The sequence below is a fragment of the Triturus cristatus genome, chromosome 12, assembly GCF_964204655.1.
Source record: "Triturus cristatus chromosome 12, aTriCri1.1, whole genome shotgun sequence".
In the NCBI taxonomy this organism is placed as follows: Eukaryota; Metazoa; Chordata; class Amphibia; order Caudata; family Salamandridae; genus Triturus; species Triturus cristatus.
The window spans coordinates 132,324,409-132,339,782 of record NC_140595.1 but is presented as its reverse complement, the minus strand read 5'-3'; the positions used below and the strand labels follow the sequence as shown (position 1 = coordinate 132,339,782).

Here is a 15,374-nt window from a genome sequence, read left to right as displayed (position 1 = left end):
TCCAAACTTGCATTCATTAAGAAAAACATAAAGCACATGCTTCAGTCTCAGTCTTTATATCGTCTTAGAAAATATCCTATCTAATGACTGCATCATGGCCATCCACTCCCTGTGACTGTTCTATAATGGTATATGTACACACAAACATGAGACGTCAACTGATTCTGCATCTCTCCATAAGAACAGACTCCCAACATAACAGTCTGTTTTGAATGTGTGTAACATGTTTTTATTTTTATTTTTGGTAACATACAAAGAGATTTCCAATGATATTTGTATTTTTTTAACATACAAAGAGATTTCCAATGCTAGTATACAAACTTAAATCAGTAATCCTTTTAATCAATAAAAACAAACATTGTGATTGGCAACCAGGGCAATTCTTGGTAGTACAGCCTCCTCTATCCTTTAGCCTTCAAACAGAAACATTACAGAACAGAACATAAAGGCACCTCTGTAAATATTTAATTTTAAGTTCTTGGCAATTTTACCTGTTTCTTAAAATACTGATTTAATGCTTACCAAGGAATTCACTACATCAGTACTACCCACTGGTCACAAAATATGCACAGACCCTGATGACCTGTTCTAAAGTTTGTAGATAAATTGGGTTATGCTAAATGAGTAGGGATGCATGCAAATCTTGAGGGGGCTGCAAAGAAAATGGCATGGGAAGAAAGAGTGGTGTACAGAGAAGAGGAGGAATGTATATACTTATAGAGAATTCAAACATGTGAAAGGGATCAGTACTAATAAGGGAGGGCTGGAACATTAAGGGATCTGCTCAACATGTGAGAAGAGAGATTAAAGCAAATAGACAACAGGCGTCTTCCCAGGACACTAAGGAGTGTGCTGAGAAACAAGACACAGGCATTTAAAGACATAAGGCGCGTACAGACAGATAGTATCAAAACATTGGTTAAATACATACAAGTACAAAGAGAGCTGGGGTTGTGCATAATGACATTCACAGCTTGTTTTCTAAGGAAGCTCCAGTGTATTAAGGAAAATGCAATGAAATCCTACCTGAGACAAGTCCCTGTCAAAAAAGGTCCCAATAAGAAACATAACTTATATTTTGAAGAAAATAAACAATCAACACTATGTTAATGACAAACATCCTAAACAAAACGTGAGGAATGTGGACTGCGTTGCCTACACTGCCACCGATAATACCATGTTTTATTAGAACAATAACATGAACAGTCAATGATTAAACACAATTATTCAGACTCTGCCCCGGATAAATCAGCTGCCTAGCCTCAAAATCCAACATAGTTGAATCCTCCAAAAAAGCACTGGATTCACTGATGGGTTTACCAATCAGAATTATCTCCCCAAGATGTGCGCATGTGTATCCTAAAACCCACTGAATGCTAGCAATGCTAGGCCTCTCTTCACAAAATAGATCTTTCAAACAGTCCCATTCTCAACCAATCATTTGGCCTACAGAAATGTGGCTAAACTGAAGATTCACAATTTGTTACACGTCTATCTTTTTACACTTTGCTATACATTGATTGGCACAATAACTATACTGCTCCAGCCCTACTAAAATGAAGAAACCTTTGAAATTTCCTGTAGACCAGGATGCTTCTAAGGTCATGCAACAATTTAGCCTGATAATGAAGACTATAGAATTAACAAATTACACTTGTCAACTCTTAACTTGAATACAATGGATACCCAGTGCAGACATGAAGAAGCACAAAAGAATTAGATGAGAAGGAGCCTGGTTAGGTTGTGCTGGTTGCAGAAATAGAAAAAAAGATAGTTAATGTACATTGGTTGAAAGAAAAGGGCAGTCCATGTCATTTATGCAGTTAGCTAGGAGTGATAGAAATCTACATAGAATGTGGGAATCCTTCTAAAATTCATGAGTACAGAATATTGAGCACAATCTGGAAACAAGGGGGAATATTCAAATCATGTGAACCTCTGAAAGACCCCTACCAGGTCATCTTTATTTCCTTCACTCAAGTAAATTTTTAGTCCAAGCTTCCCAAGTACTGCATATTGTGGGCCCCTAAATTATATTGCACACAGGGCAATAATGCTAGCCGACCAAAAACAAAGCAGCTTTTGTCGAATTACAGCCACTTGGGAGTTGGACCCCAGAACAAGATTTGTTTGGTGCTTCTCAATGAAGATGGATTGCACCTTCAGCATGACCTGACCATAAAGGGTTTAACAGCAGTTTTCTTATTAAAATAATCTAATTTTGAGGCTAGTTTAGATTATAACCGTTTCCTAAGGAAGGATGCCTTTAAAATGAGCAGGAGGCACGTCATTTATAGTGGCAGTCCCCTCTTGAGGCATAGGAGCCTGAATCTAATACCTTATCTTCACCACCCTGCATGTTCCCGAAAGTCGAGCTTCTGTAAACACTCAGCATAGCTACTGAATATGAATGACTTGAGTGCACTGTTTTAACTTCAGAAACTTCCTCGCCCATTTCCTCGTAGGCCAAGTCGCATAAAAATACAAAACTACAGCTGTCCCAAAATTGTAAACAAAGGGGTATAAGTGCAAATGCAGGGTTTTAAGTGTCAAAGCAAAAAGTACCAGGACAGTGAGAGCAGCCACAAACCTTACTTTCCGCAAGCCGGTGTTCACTGCAACTGTATTATTAAACATGGGTTTCTTTATTCCAAACACAGGGTGATAACACCCACCTTATAAAAACCGATATTCCAATATGTAACAAAAGAGTCACTAGTATGAATAAAAGCTGCCCTATATTTCTTTTGTGACTAAACAGGAGTTGCTACGTCAGAGGTGAACATTGCAAAGGAATATGCAGCAGCAGACTGTTTTGCTGCTTCGTGGAGCAGAGAAGAGAGAATGTTCAACATGCAATGAGATGCAGCAGAAATGATGCACTTGTGCTCAAAGGGAAGACCAATCAGTCTGCACCTTGACCCCCAAAGGACAACGGTTAATCAGTGCTCAGCAGCCAAGTGGGCAAGCAGAGGCATACTGCCTTCTGCTTCTCCTGGGGCTGGGAGTCTCTAAACAAAAGAGCAGCCTATATGTGCACACATTGAAAATATATACATTTTTAACAAGGAGGATTGCCACTGGATTTTATCCTGGTCATGTGCAACCATTGCAAGACACCTTAAAGGCCACTAGTGAATCTAGGAATGAATGTATTAATAAAGCAGTGTGGGACTTTCATCCAGAGTTCTTTACTGCAGGGAGGGGAAGAAACATTTTAAGGCAGGCTGCGCGCGCAAGATCACCCTCTGTCCCCGATACAGAAGGTGCTCCTTTAATTAGCAACAAACAAATAAACAACTCTACAGAAAAAGGGTTTTCACTGTCCACCGGAGGACAGTTTTTATCCTGATGATGGCTACGCCACTCTTGGTGCCAGGCACTCAACAATCCACTTTCATGTCCATTTTCTAGCTCTCACTTTATGAAGATAAGCATTTCACCTTTTGGCTTTGTTACAGATCCATCATGTATCGTTTGTGCTTGGAGAAGAGGAGAGGCTTTATGGATTTAATGCCAACGAGCTTAGAAACCAAATTAAGACTGGAGTAAAACACCAATACAATAGGAAACCGGTGATGTGGCGAGGGCGATGGATTCAGCTGCTGAGACCTTGAACACCTTTTTTGGATACTAACAAGATGAAGGCCCCTGCGCCTCTGAAAGCCATTTCTAGCCCCTGCTTGCAAAGGCGACTTGTTTGTCTTGGGGTTTGGCTTTCTTTACACCAGCTTAGTTTATTGGCTCATAGTCAGAGTAGTGTTTTTTCTTCCAGATGAACACAACAAGGCCTCCGGCCAGAAGCAGCAGTACCGGTGTCCCCAGGGCGACTGCCATGATACAGATGACCAAGATGGAGAAGGACTCCTCGGGTGGGGACCCAACGCCTACTAGAGTTGACCTGCAGAGAAGCAAAACCCATACCCATTAGAAAACTGCGGCATCAGCAGAAGTTCATGCACAAAATATTGATCCGACATACTGGAAAAGGTCTCCACTGCATTCTGAGAACAGAAGCGTTCTGAATAAAGCACAATCTTCAACAAAACTGAAAGAACTGAAACTCTTACATTTTTACTCTAACCTTATACGAGGGTATTTATTGAATTCGAGAAGAAACAGGATTATCTTAGGAGTGAAAAGGTGGCAAAGAATCCATTTTGTAACTTTTCCTGAGTTTGTTCTAAAATCTGAATGAACTGTCCTTTTCAGCTCTCTGCACATCAGGGGTACTCACCTTCCTTCCAAAATCTTAAGAAATGCCCCCTCTAAAGAATACTGTTCTCAACCACAAGAATTAGGAGTGGAAATTGAATTAAAAGAAATTTAGATTAAATAATAAGGTCAATGTTATTTTTCCCCTGCCAATCCTTGTCCTTGGGCACCGTCCAATTCGACTCTGGGTATCACAAAACGGAGTGGCGCGGCTCGAAATGATTTAATTAACTAGTTATGCAAGCATTTTAAGACTGTACCCTGCATTAGGACACCGGTCCTACCCGGGGATGCTAACGTTTGCAGCACTGGTTAAAGCCCTTGCCAGTTCACTTATTTAGCAAGCATAGGAAAAGTCAATACCATTTGCATACGAATGAGAGATATTGGTTTTGTCAATGTTTTTAGCCATGGAGTGAGGCATGCCATACAGATGATGCAGGGGGCGGGTGCATGGGGCAAGCCACACAGCTGAGGCAGGAAGGGCAGGTGGGTGGGGCAAGCCGCACAGATGAGGCAGGAAAGGCGTGCGGGTGCAAGGGGCAAGCCACACAGATGAGGCAGGAAGGGCGGACGGGTGGGTGAAGCCACACAGATGAGAAAGGAAGGGCAGACGGGTGAATGGGGCAAGCCACACAGATGACGCTGGGAGGGCGGGCGAGGGGGTGGGACAAGCCACAGATATGAGGCAGGGAGGCTGGGCGAGTAGGGAAATTCACACAGATGAGGAAGGCAGAGAGGGTGAGTGGGGTGAGCCACACAGATGATGCAGGGCAGGTGGGTGGGGCAAGCAACACAGATGAGGCAGGGTGGGTGGCGCAAACAACACAGCAGAGGCGTTGGTGCAAGCAACACAGATGAGGCTGCAAGCAACACAGATGAGGCGAGATGGGTGGGGCAAGCAACACATGAGGCAGGAAGGGCGGGTGGGGCAAGCAACAGATGAGGCAGGGTGGGTGGGTGGGTGGGGCAAGCAACACAGATGAGGCAGGATGGGGGTGGGTGGGGCAAGCAACACAGATGAGGCAGGAAGGGCGGGTGGGTGGGGCAAACGACACATGAGGCAGGAAGGGCGGGTGGGTGGGGCAAACAACACAGATGAGGCAGGAAGGGCGGGTGGGTGGGTGGGGCAAACAACACAGATGAGGCAGGAAGGGCGGGTGGGTGGGGCAAACAACACAGATGAGGCAGGAAGGGCGGGTGGGTGGGGCAAACAACACAGATGAGGCAGGAAGGGCGGGTGGGTGGGGCAAACAACACAGATGAGGCAGGAAGGGCGGGTGGGTGGGGCAAACAACACAGATGAGGCAGGAAGGGCGGGTGGGTGGGGCAAACGACACAGATGAGGCAGGGCAATTAACACAGATGAAGCAGACCAGGTGGGACAAGCAAAACAGATGAGGGAGGGCAGGTGGGGCAAGCAACACAGTTGAGGCAGCAAAGGTGGGACATGCAACACAGATGGGTCAGGGAGGGTGGGACATGCAACACAGATGCAGCAGGGAGGATAGGTGGCTGAGGCATGCAATGCAGATGAGGCGTGGTGAGAGGGAAGCAATGCAGAGGAGGCGGGGTGAGTGGGGGAAGCAACGCAGATGGGGTGGGGAGAGTGGGTGTTAGAAGCAATGCAGATGGGTTGGGGAGGGGGGGTGGAGGAAGCAACGCAGATGGGGTAGGGAGGGAGGAAGCAATGCAGATGGGGCAGGGAGGGAGGGATGAAGCAACGCAGATGTGGTGGGAGGGGGGAGGCAACGCAGATGGGACGGGAGAGGGGGAAGCAATGCATGTGGGGCGGGAGGGATTGGGGAACAACGCAGATCGGGAGGGAGGGGGGAAACAACGCAGATCGGGAGGGAGGGGGGAAGCAACGCAGATCGGGAGGGGCCAAGCAACGCAGATGGAGCGGGATGCAACGCAGATGGGGCAGGAGGGTGGGTGCAGGAAGCAATGCAGATGGGGCAGGAGGGTGGGGGCGGGAGGCAACGCAGATAGGGCGGGAGGGTGGGAGGAAGCAATGCAGGTGGAGCGGGAGGGTGAGGGAAGCAACGCAGATGGGGCGGGAGGGTGGGAGGGAAGCAACGCAGATGGGGCGGGAGGGTGGGGGAGAAGCAACGCGGATGTTGGGGAAGCAATGCAGGGTGGGATGCAACGCAGATGGGGCAGGAGGGTGGGTGCAGGAAGCAACGCAGATGGGGCAGGAGGGTGGGTGCAGGAAGCAACGCAGATGGGGCGGGAGGGTGGGGGAAGCAATGCAGGTGGAGCGGGAGGGTGAGGGAAGCAACGCAGATGGGGCGGGAGGGTGGGAGGGAAGCAACGCAGATGGGGCGGGAGGGTGGGGGAGAAGCAACGCGGATGTTGGGGAAGCAATGCAGGGTGGGATGCAACGCAGATGGGGCAGGAGGGTGGGTGCAGGAAGCAACGCAGATGGGGCAGGAGGGTGGGTGCAGGAAGCAACGCAGATGGGGCGGGAGGGTGGGGGAAGCAATGCAGGTGGAGCGGGAGGGTGAGGGAAGGCAACGTAGATGGGGCGGGAGGGTGGGAGGGAAGGCAACGTAGATGGGGCGGGAGGGTGGGGGGGAAGGCAACGTAGATGGGGCGGGAGGGTGGGGGGAAAGGCAACGTAGATGGGGCGGGAGGGTGGGGGGGAAGCAACGCAGATGGGGCTGGTGGGTGGGGGGGAAGCAACGCAGATGGGGCGGGAGGGTGGGGGGAAGCAACGCAGATGGGGCGGGAGGGTGGGGGGAAGCAACGCAGATGGGGCGGGAGGGTGGGGGGAAGCAACGCAGATGGGGCGGGAGGGTGAGGGGAAGCAACGCAGATGGGGCGGGAGGGTGGGGGGAAGCAACGCAGATGGGGCGGGAGGGTGGGGGGAAGCAACGCAGATGGGGCGGGAGGGTGGGGGGAAGCAACACAGATGGGGAGGGTGGGGGGAAAGCAACACAGATGGGGCGGGAGGGTGGGGGGAAGCAACACAGATGGGGCGGGAGGGTGAGGGGAAGCAACGCAGATGGGGCGGGAGGGTGAGGGGAAGCAACAGATGGGCGGGAGGGTGGGGGGGAAGCAACGCAGATGGGGGAAGCAACACAGATGGGGCGGGAGCGTGGGGGGAAGCAACGCAGATGGGGCGGGAGGGGAGGAAGCAACGCAGATGGGGCGGGAGGGTGGGGAGGAAGCAACGCAGATGGGGCGGGAGGTTGGGGAGGAAGCAACGCAGATGGGGCGGGAGGGTGGGGGAAAGCAACGCAGATGGGGCGGGAGGGTGAGGGGAAAGCAACGCAGATGGGGTGGGAGGGTGGGCTGGAGAAGCAACGCAGATGGGGCGGGAGGGTGGGGGGGAGAAGCAACGCAGATTTAGGGCAAGCAACACAGATGAGGCAGGGAGGGTGGGGCGAGCAACTCAGATGAGGCAGAGAGGGTGGGCGGGGCAAGCAACACAGTTTAGGCAGCGAAGGTAGGACATGCAACACAGATAGGTCAGTGAGGGTGGGACATGCAACAGAGATGCAGCAGGGAGGACAGGTGACTGGGGTATGCAACACAAAAGAGGCATGTGCATGCAGCGCACAGGAGGCGGGGTGGGTGGATGAAGCAACACAGATGGGACGGGGAGGGTGGATGGGGGAAGCAACGCAGATGAGGCGGGGAGGGTGGGTGGGGAAGCAAAGCAGATGGGGCAGGGAGGGTTGGTGGGGAAAGCAACGCAGATGGGGCAGGGTGGGTGAATTAACACAGATGGGGCAGGGTGGGTGAGTGGGGGAAGCAACGCAGATCGGGATGGAGGGAGGAGGGAAGCAACGTAGATGGTGAGGGATTGAGGGATGGAGGGAGGGGGGAAGCAACACAGATGGGGCGGGAGGGTGGGGGGAAGCAACACAAATGGGGCGGGAGGGTGGGGGGAAGCAACACAAATGGGGCGGGAGGGTGGGGGGAAGCAACGCAGACGGGGCAGGGTGGGTGGGTGGGGGAAGCAACGTAGACGGGGAGGGAGGGAGGAGGGAAGCAACGTAGATGGGGAGGGATGGAGGGAGGGGGAAGCAACACAGATGTGGCGGGAGGGTGGGGGAGGCAACACAGATGTGGCGGGAGGGTGGGGGAGGCAACACAGATGCAGCAGGGAGGATAGGTGGCTGAGGCATGCAATGCAGATGAGGCGTGGTGAGTGAGGGAAGCAATGCAGAGGAGGCGGGGTGAGTGGGGGAAGCAACGCAGATGGGGTGGGGAGAGTGGGTGTTAGAAGCAATGCAGATGGGGTGGGGAGGGTGGGTGGAGGAAGCAACGCAGATGGGGCAGGGAGGGAGGGAGGAAGCAATGCAGATGGGGGAGGGAGGGATGAAGCAACGCAGATGTGGTGGGAGGGTGGGGGGAAGCAACGCAGATGGGGCGGGAGGGTGGGGGGAAGCAACGCAGATGGGGCGGGAGGGTGGGGGGAAGCAACGCAGATGTGGTGGGAGGGTGGGGGGAAGCAACGCAGATGGGTCGGGAGGGTGGGGGGAAGCAACGCAGATGGGGCGGGAGGGTGGGGGGGAAGCAACGCAGATGGGGCGGGAGGGTGGGGGGGAAGCAACGCAGATGGGGCGGGAGGGTGGGGGGGAAGCAACGCAGATGGGGCGGGAGGGTGGGGGAAGCAACGCAGATGGGGCGGGAGGGTGGGGGGAAGCAACGCAGATGGGGCGGGAGGGTGGGGGGAAGCAACGCAGATGGGGCGGGAGGGTGGGGGGAAGCAACGCAGATGGGGCGGGAGGGTGGGGGAAGCAACGCAGATGGGGCGGGAGGGTGGGGGAAGCAACGCAGATGGGGCGGGAGGGTGGGGGAAGCAACGCAGATGGGGCGGGAGGGTGGGGGAAGCAACGCAGATGGGGCGGGAGGGTGGGGGAAGCAGCGCAGATGGGGCGGGAGGGTGGGGGAAGCAGCGCAGATGGGGCGGGAGGGTGGGCGGAAGCAGCGCAGATGGGGCGGGAGGGTGGGGGGAAGCAGCGCAGATGGGGCGGGAGGAAGCAGCGCAGATGGGGCGGGAGGGTGGGGGGAAGCAGCGCAGATGGGGCGGGAGGGTGGGGGGGAAGCAGCGCAGATGGGGCGGGAGGGTGGGGGGAAGCAGCGCAGATGGGGCGGGAGGGTGGGGGGAAGCAGCGCAGATGGGGCGGGAGGGTGGGGGGAAGCAGCGCAGAAGGGTGGGGGGAAACAGCGCAGATGGGGCGGGAGGGTGGGGGGAAGCAACGCGGACGGGAGGGTGGGGGGAAGCAACGCAGATGGGGCGGGGAGGGTGGATGGGGGAAGCAACGCAGATGAGGTGGGGAGGGTGGGTGGGTGGGGGAAGCCATGCAGATGAGGTGGGGAGCGTGGGTGGGGGAAGCAACGCAGATGAGGTGGGGAGGGTGGGTGGGGGAAGCAACGCAGATGAGGTGGGGAGGGTGGGTGGGGTAAGCAACTCAGATGAGGTGGGGAGGGTGGGTGGGGTAAGCAACTCAGATGAGGTGGGGAGGGTGGGTGGGGGAAGCAATGCAGATGGGGCAGGGATGGTCGGTGGGGGAAGCAATGCAGATGGGGCGGGAGGGCGGGGGGAAGCAATGCAGATGGGGCGGGAGGGCGGGGGGAAGCAATGCAGATGGGGCGGGAGGGCGGGGGGAAGCAACGCAGATGGGGCAGGAGGGCGGGGGGAAGCAACGCAGATGGGGCAGGAGGGCGGGGGGAAGCAACGCAGATGGGGCAGGAGGGCGGGGGGAAGCAACGCAGATGGGGCAGGAGGGCGGGGGGAAGCAACGCAGATGGGGCGGGTGGGGCAGGAAGGTGGGTGAAGCAACGCAGATGGGGCGGGTGGGGCAGGAAGGTGGGTGAAGTAACGCAGATGGGGAGGGTGGATGGGGAAGCAACGCAGATGAGGTGGGGAGGGTGGGTGGGGGATGCAACGCAGATGGGGAGGGTGGGTGGGGGAAGCAACGCGGGTGGGTGGGTGGGGGAAGCAACGCGGGTGGGGCAGGGAGGGTGGGTGGGGGGGAAGCAACACCGATGGGGAGGGAGGGTGGGGGGAAGCAACACCGATGGGGAGGGAGGGTGGGGGGAAGCAACACCGATGGGGAGGGAGGGTGGGGGGAAGCAACACCGATGGGGAGGGAGGGTGGGGGAAGTAACGCAGATGGGGCATGAGGGAGGAGGGAACCAACGTAGATGGGGCATGAGGGAGGAGGGAACCAACGTAGATGGGGTGGGAGGGAGGAGGGAAGCAACGTAGATGGGCCAGGGAGGGGAGGGGGGGGGAAATAACACAGGGTGGAAGGGTGGATGGGGAAGCAACGCAGATGGGGCAGGGAGGGTGGGGGAAGAAACGCAGATGGGGCGGGAGGGTGGGGGGGAAGCAACGCGGATGGGGCGGGAGGGTGGGGGGAAGCAACGCGGATGGGGCGGGAGGGTGGGGGAAGCAACGCGGATGGGGCGGGAGGGTGGGGGAAGCAACGCGGATGGGGCGGGAGGGTGGGGGAAGCAACGCAGATGGGGCGGGAGGGTGGGGGAAGCAACGCAGATGGGGCGGGAGGGTGGGAGAAGCAACGCAGATGGGGAGGGAGGGTGGGGGGAAGCAACGCAGATGGGGAGGGAGGGTGGGGGGAAGCAACGCAGATGGGGAGGGAGGGTGGGGGGAAGCAACGCAGATGGGGCGGGAGGGTGGCGGGAAGCAACGCAGATGGGGCGGGAGGGAGGGGGAAGCAACGCAGATGGGGCGGGAGGGAGGGGGAAGCAACGCAGATGGGGCGGGAGGGTGGGGGGAAGCAACGCAGATGGGGCGGGAGGGTGGGGGGAAGCAACGCAGATGGGGCGGGAGGGTGGGGGAAGCAACGCAGATGGGGCGGGAGGGTGGGGGGAAGCAACGCAGATGGGGCGGGAGGGTGGGGGGAAGCAACGCAGATGGGGCGGGAGGGTGGGGGGAAGCAACGCAGATGGGGCGGGAGGGTGGCGGGAAGCAACGCAGATGGGGCGGGAGGGAGGGGGAAGCAACGCAGATGGGGCGGGAGGGTGGGGGGAAGCAACGCAGATGGGGCGGGAGGGTGGGGGGAAGCAACGCAGATGGGGCGGGAGGGTGGGGGGAAGCAACGCAGATGGGGCGGGAGGGTGGGGGGAAGCAACGCAGATGGGGCGGGAGGGTGGGGGGAAGCAACGCAGATGGGGCGGGAGGGTGGGGGGAAGCAACGCAGATGGGGCGGGAGGGTGGGGGAAGCAACGCAGATGGGGCGGGAGGGTGAGGGAAGCAATACAGATGGGGCGGGAGGGTGGGGGGAAGCAACGCAGATAGGGCAGGAGGGTGGATGGAAGCAATTCAGATTCGGGTCAAGCAACACAGATGAGGCAGGGCAATTAACACAGATGAGGGAGGGCGGGCGGGGCAAGCAACACAGATGAGGCAGGGAGGGCGGGTGGGGCAAGCAACACAGATGAGGCAGGGCGGGTGGGGCAAACAACACAGATGAGGCAGGGAGGGTGGGCGGGGCAAGCGACACAGTTGAGGCAGCGAAGGTAGGACAAGCAACACAGATAGGTCAGGGAGGGTGGGACATGCAACAAAGATGCAGCAGGGAGGACAGGTGGCTGGGCTATGCAACACAGAAGAGGCATGAGCTTGCAGCGCAGAGGAGGTGGGGTATGTGGGTGCAACGCAGATGAGGCAGAGAGGGTGGATAGGGAAGCAACGCAGATGAGGCGGGGTGGGTGGGGGAAGCAACGCAGATGAGGCGGGGAGGGTGGGGGAAGCAACGCAGATAAGGCGGGAAGCAACGCAGATAAGGTGGGAAGCAACGCAGATAAGGTGGGAAGCAACGCAGATGAGGCGGGGAGGGTGGGTGGGGGAAGCAACGCAGATGGGGAGGGTCATGGGGGAAGCAACGCAGATGAGGCGGGAGGGTGGGTGGGGGAAGCAACGCAGATGAGGCGGGAGGGTGGGTGGGGGAAGCAACGCAGATGAGGCGCTGTAAGCAACACCGATGGGGCGGGAGGGTGGGGAGAAGCAACACCGATGGGGCGGGAGGGTGGGGGGGGAGCAACACCGATGGGGCGGGAGGGTGGGGGGGGAGCAACACCGATGGGGCGGGAGGGTGGGGGGGAGCAACACCGATGGGGCGGGAGGGTGGGGGGGAGCAACACCGATGGGGCGGGAGGGTGGGGGGGAGCAACACCGATGGGGCGGGAGGGTGGGGGGGGAGCAACACCGATGGGGCGGGAGGGTGGGGGGGGAGCAACACCGATGGGGCGGGAGGGTGGGGGGGAGCAACACCGATGGGGCGGGAGGGTGGAGGGGGAGCAACACCGATGGGGCGGGAGGGTGGGGGGGGAGCAACACCGATGGGGCGGGAGGGTGGGGGGGGAGCAACACCAATGGGGCGGGAGGGTGGGGGGGAGCAACACCGATGGGGCGGGAGGGTGGGGGGGAGCAACACCGATGGGGCGGGAGGGTGGGGGGGAGCAACACCGATGGGGCGGGAGGGTGGGGGGGAGCAACACCGATGGGGCGGGAGGGTGGGGGGGAGCAACACCGATGGGGCGGGAGGGTGGGGGGGAGCAACACCGATGGGGCGGGAGGGTGGGGGGGGAGCAACACCGATGGGGCGGGAGGGTGGGGGGGGAGCAACACCGATGGGGTGGGAGGGTGGGGGGGGAGCAACACCGATGGGGTGGGAGGGTGGGGGGGGAGCAACACCGATGGGGTGGGAGGGTGGGGGGGGAGCAACACCGATGGGGCGGGAGGGTGGGGGGGGAGCAACACTGATTGGGGTGGGGGGAAGCAACACCGATTGGGGTGGGAGGGTGCGATTGGGGCGGGAGGGTGGGGGGAAGCAACACCGATTGGGGCGGGAGGGTGGGGGGAAGCAACACCGATTGGGGCAGGAGGGTGGGGGGAAGCAACACAGATAAGGCGGGGAGAGGGTGGGGAAGCAACACAGATGAGGCGGGTGGGAGGTTGGTTGAAGAAAGCACCACAGTTGAGGCTGGGATGGAAGCAGCACAGATGAGGTGTGGAGGGTGGATGGGGGGAAATCAATACAGATGAGGTGTTGCGTAAGGAAGCAACACAGATGAGGTGGGAAGGCAATACAGATGAGGCAGGATGAAGCAACACAGATGAGACTGGGATGGCGGATGGATGGGGGAAGCAACACAGATGAGGCAGGGAGGGTGGTGGGTGGGAAAATCAACACAGATAAGGCTTGCAGGAAGCAACACAGATAAAGCAGGATTGAAGCAACACAGATGAGGCGTATAGAAGCAACATGGATGAGGGAGCAAGGGTGGGAGGTCAGTAGCAACACAGATGACGCAGGGTGGGTGGGCAGAAGCAACATATGACACAGGGAGGGTGGGTGGGGAGATGCAACACAGATGAAGCAGGGAGGGTGAGTGGGGCTAAGCAACACAGATGACGCTTGGTTGGGAAGAAGCAACACAGATGATGCCTGGGGAGAAACAACACAGATGACGCAGGGAGGTTGGGTGGGTGAGTGGGGAAAAACAACACAGATGAAGCCGAATGTGGGTGGGGGAAGCATCACAGATGAGGCAGAGAGGGTGGGGGGCAGGTAGGCAACACATATGAGGCAGTAGGGGAACCAACACAGAAGAGGCAGGGTGGGTGGGGGAACCAACACGTGGGTGAATGAAGCAACACAGATAAGGCCTTAGGGGAAGCAACCTAGATGAGACAAGAATGGTGGGTAGGGGAAGCAATACAAGAGACAGTGAGGGAGGTTGGTGGGGAAGCTCCGCATAAGACAGAGAGGGAGGGTAGGAGCAACACATGACGCTAGGAGCAATGGTGGGTGGGGGAAAGCAACATAGAAGAGGCTTGGGAGGGAAGCAACACAGATGAGACAGGGATGAACTAACACAGAGGAGGAATGATTGAAACAACACAGAAAAGGTGGGGAATGGGTGGGTGAAGCAACACATATGAGGGAGAGAGAGTGAATGGAAGCAACATAGATGAGGCTGGGAGTGTCGGTGGGTGGGAAAAGCAACACAGGAGGGCAGGTGGGTGGGTGGAAGCAACATAGATGAGGCTGGGAGTGTCAGTGGGTGGGTTAAGCAACACAGAGGAGGAAAGGTGGGGGTTAAAGGAGGGAAGCAACATGGATGAGGCAGGGATGAGCCAACACAGATAAGGCATAATTGAGCCAACACAGATAGGGCAGTGAGTGGGGGGGTAGCAAAACAGATGAGGCAGAGAGGGTTGTGGGGGGTTTGAAGCAACACAGGTGAGTCATGGGGAAAGCAACACAGATGACACTTGGGAGGGTGGGTGGACGGAATCAACATAGATAAGGCAGGCATAGAAGCAATACAGATGAGGTAGGCTTGGAAGGAACACAGATGAGGCTTGGGGAGAAGCAACACGGATAGAGCAGGGATGGTGGGAGGAAGCAACACAGATGAAACCGGGAGGGTGCATGGGTTTTGGGAAGCAACACAGATGAGGCAGGGAGGGTAGGTGGGTGGGGGTAAGCAACACAGATGAGGCAAGGAGGGTAGGTGGGTGGGGAAAGCAACTTAGATGAGGTATGGGCGCAAGAAACACAAGTGAGGGAGGAATGAGAGATGGGGCAAGCAACACATACGAGTCGGGGAGGAAGGGCATGAAGCACACCGAGTGTGGAGAAGTACATGAGGTAGCCAGCTGGTAAAGATACACTCTGGTAGAGTGCTGAAACACAAAGAAAAAGTAGTGCCTAAAATAAAGAGAAGCAGATGAACAAGTAATGTGTCCAAGCTAGCAGGAGGGAAAACCATGTGGAGAGGAATGAAGACTACAAGCAACTGACCAATAAGAAGCAATCAAATTACAGTGAAGTCAACCAATTGGGGCCTCTAAGCCCAATGTTAGAAAATAAAAAGGTTTGAAGAGGCAACACTTGCACTGTCTAGGTAAGACCTAAAAATGGACTCCAAGGAATATTTTTGTAGCAAATAGCAGAGGGAATGGCGTCTAGTTTTAATACTGGGGTACAGGCTTCGAAGTAGGAGTCAAAGTCAACATAAAATGAATTTTAGATTTCTTTTAAACTCAGTTTCTATCTATAGGCAAAGTCCTTAACAATGGAGAGCAGAAGAACAAGTTACTTACCTTCGGTAAAGTCTTATCTAGTAGAGTCTCGATCTAGATTGTTACCTTTGAATAATCCTCAGAC

General features: G+C 56.4%; 1 protein-coding gene across 1 annotated transcript in view; it reads right to left on the bottom strand.

The window, feature by feature from the left end:
* Window positions 1-206: 206 nt before the first annotated feature.
* GLMP (glycosylated lysosomal membrane protein) overlaps window positions 207-15,374 on the bottom strand; it is an 86,118-nt gene continuing 70,950 nt past the window's right edge. Inside the window, exon 6 of the mRNA XM_085639438.1 lies at window positions 207-3,901. Coding sequence (XP_085495564.1) covers window positions 3,733-3,901 — 169 coding nt within the window. The 3' untranslated portion in view covers window positions 207-3,732. The remainder of the gene's footprint in view (window positions 3,902-15,374) is intronic.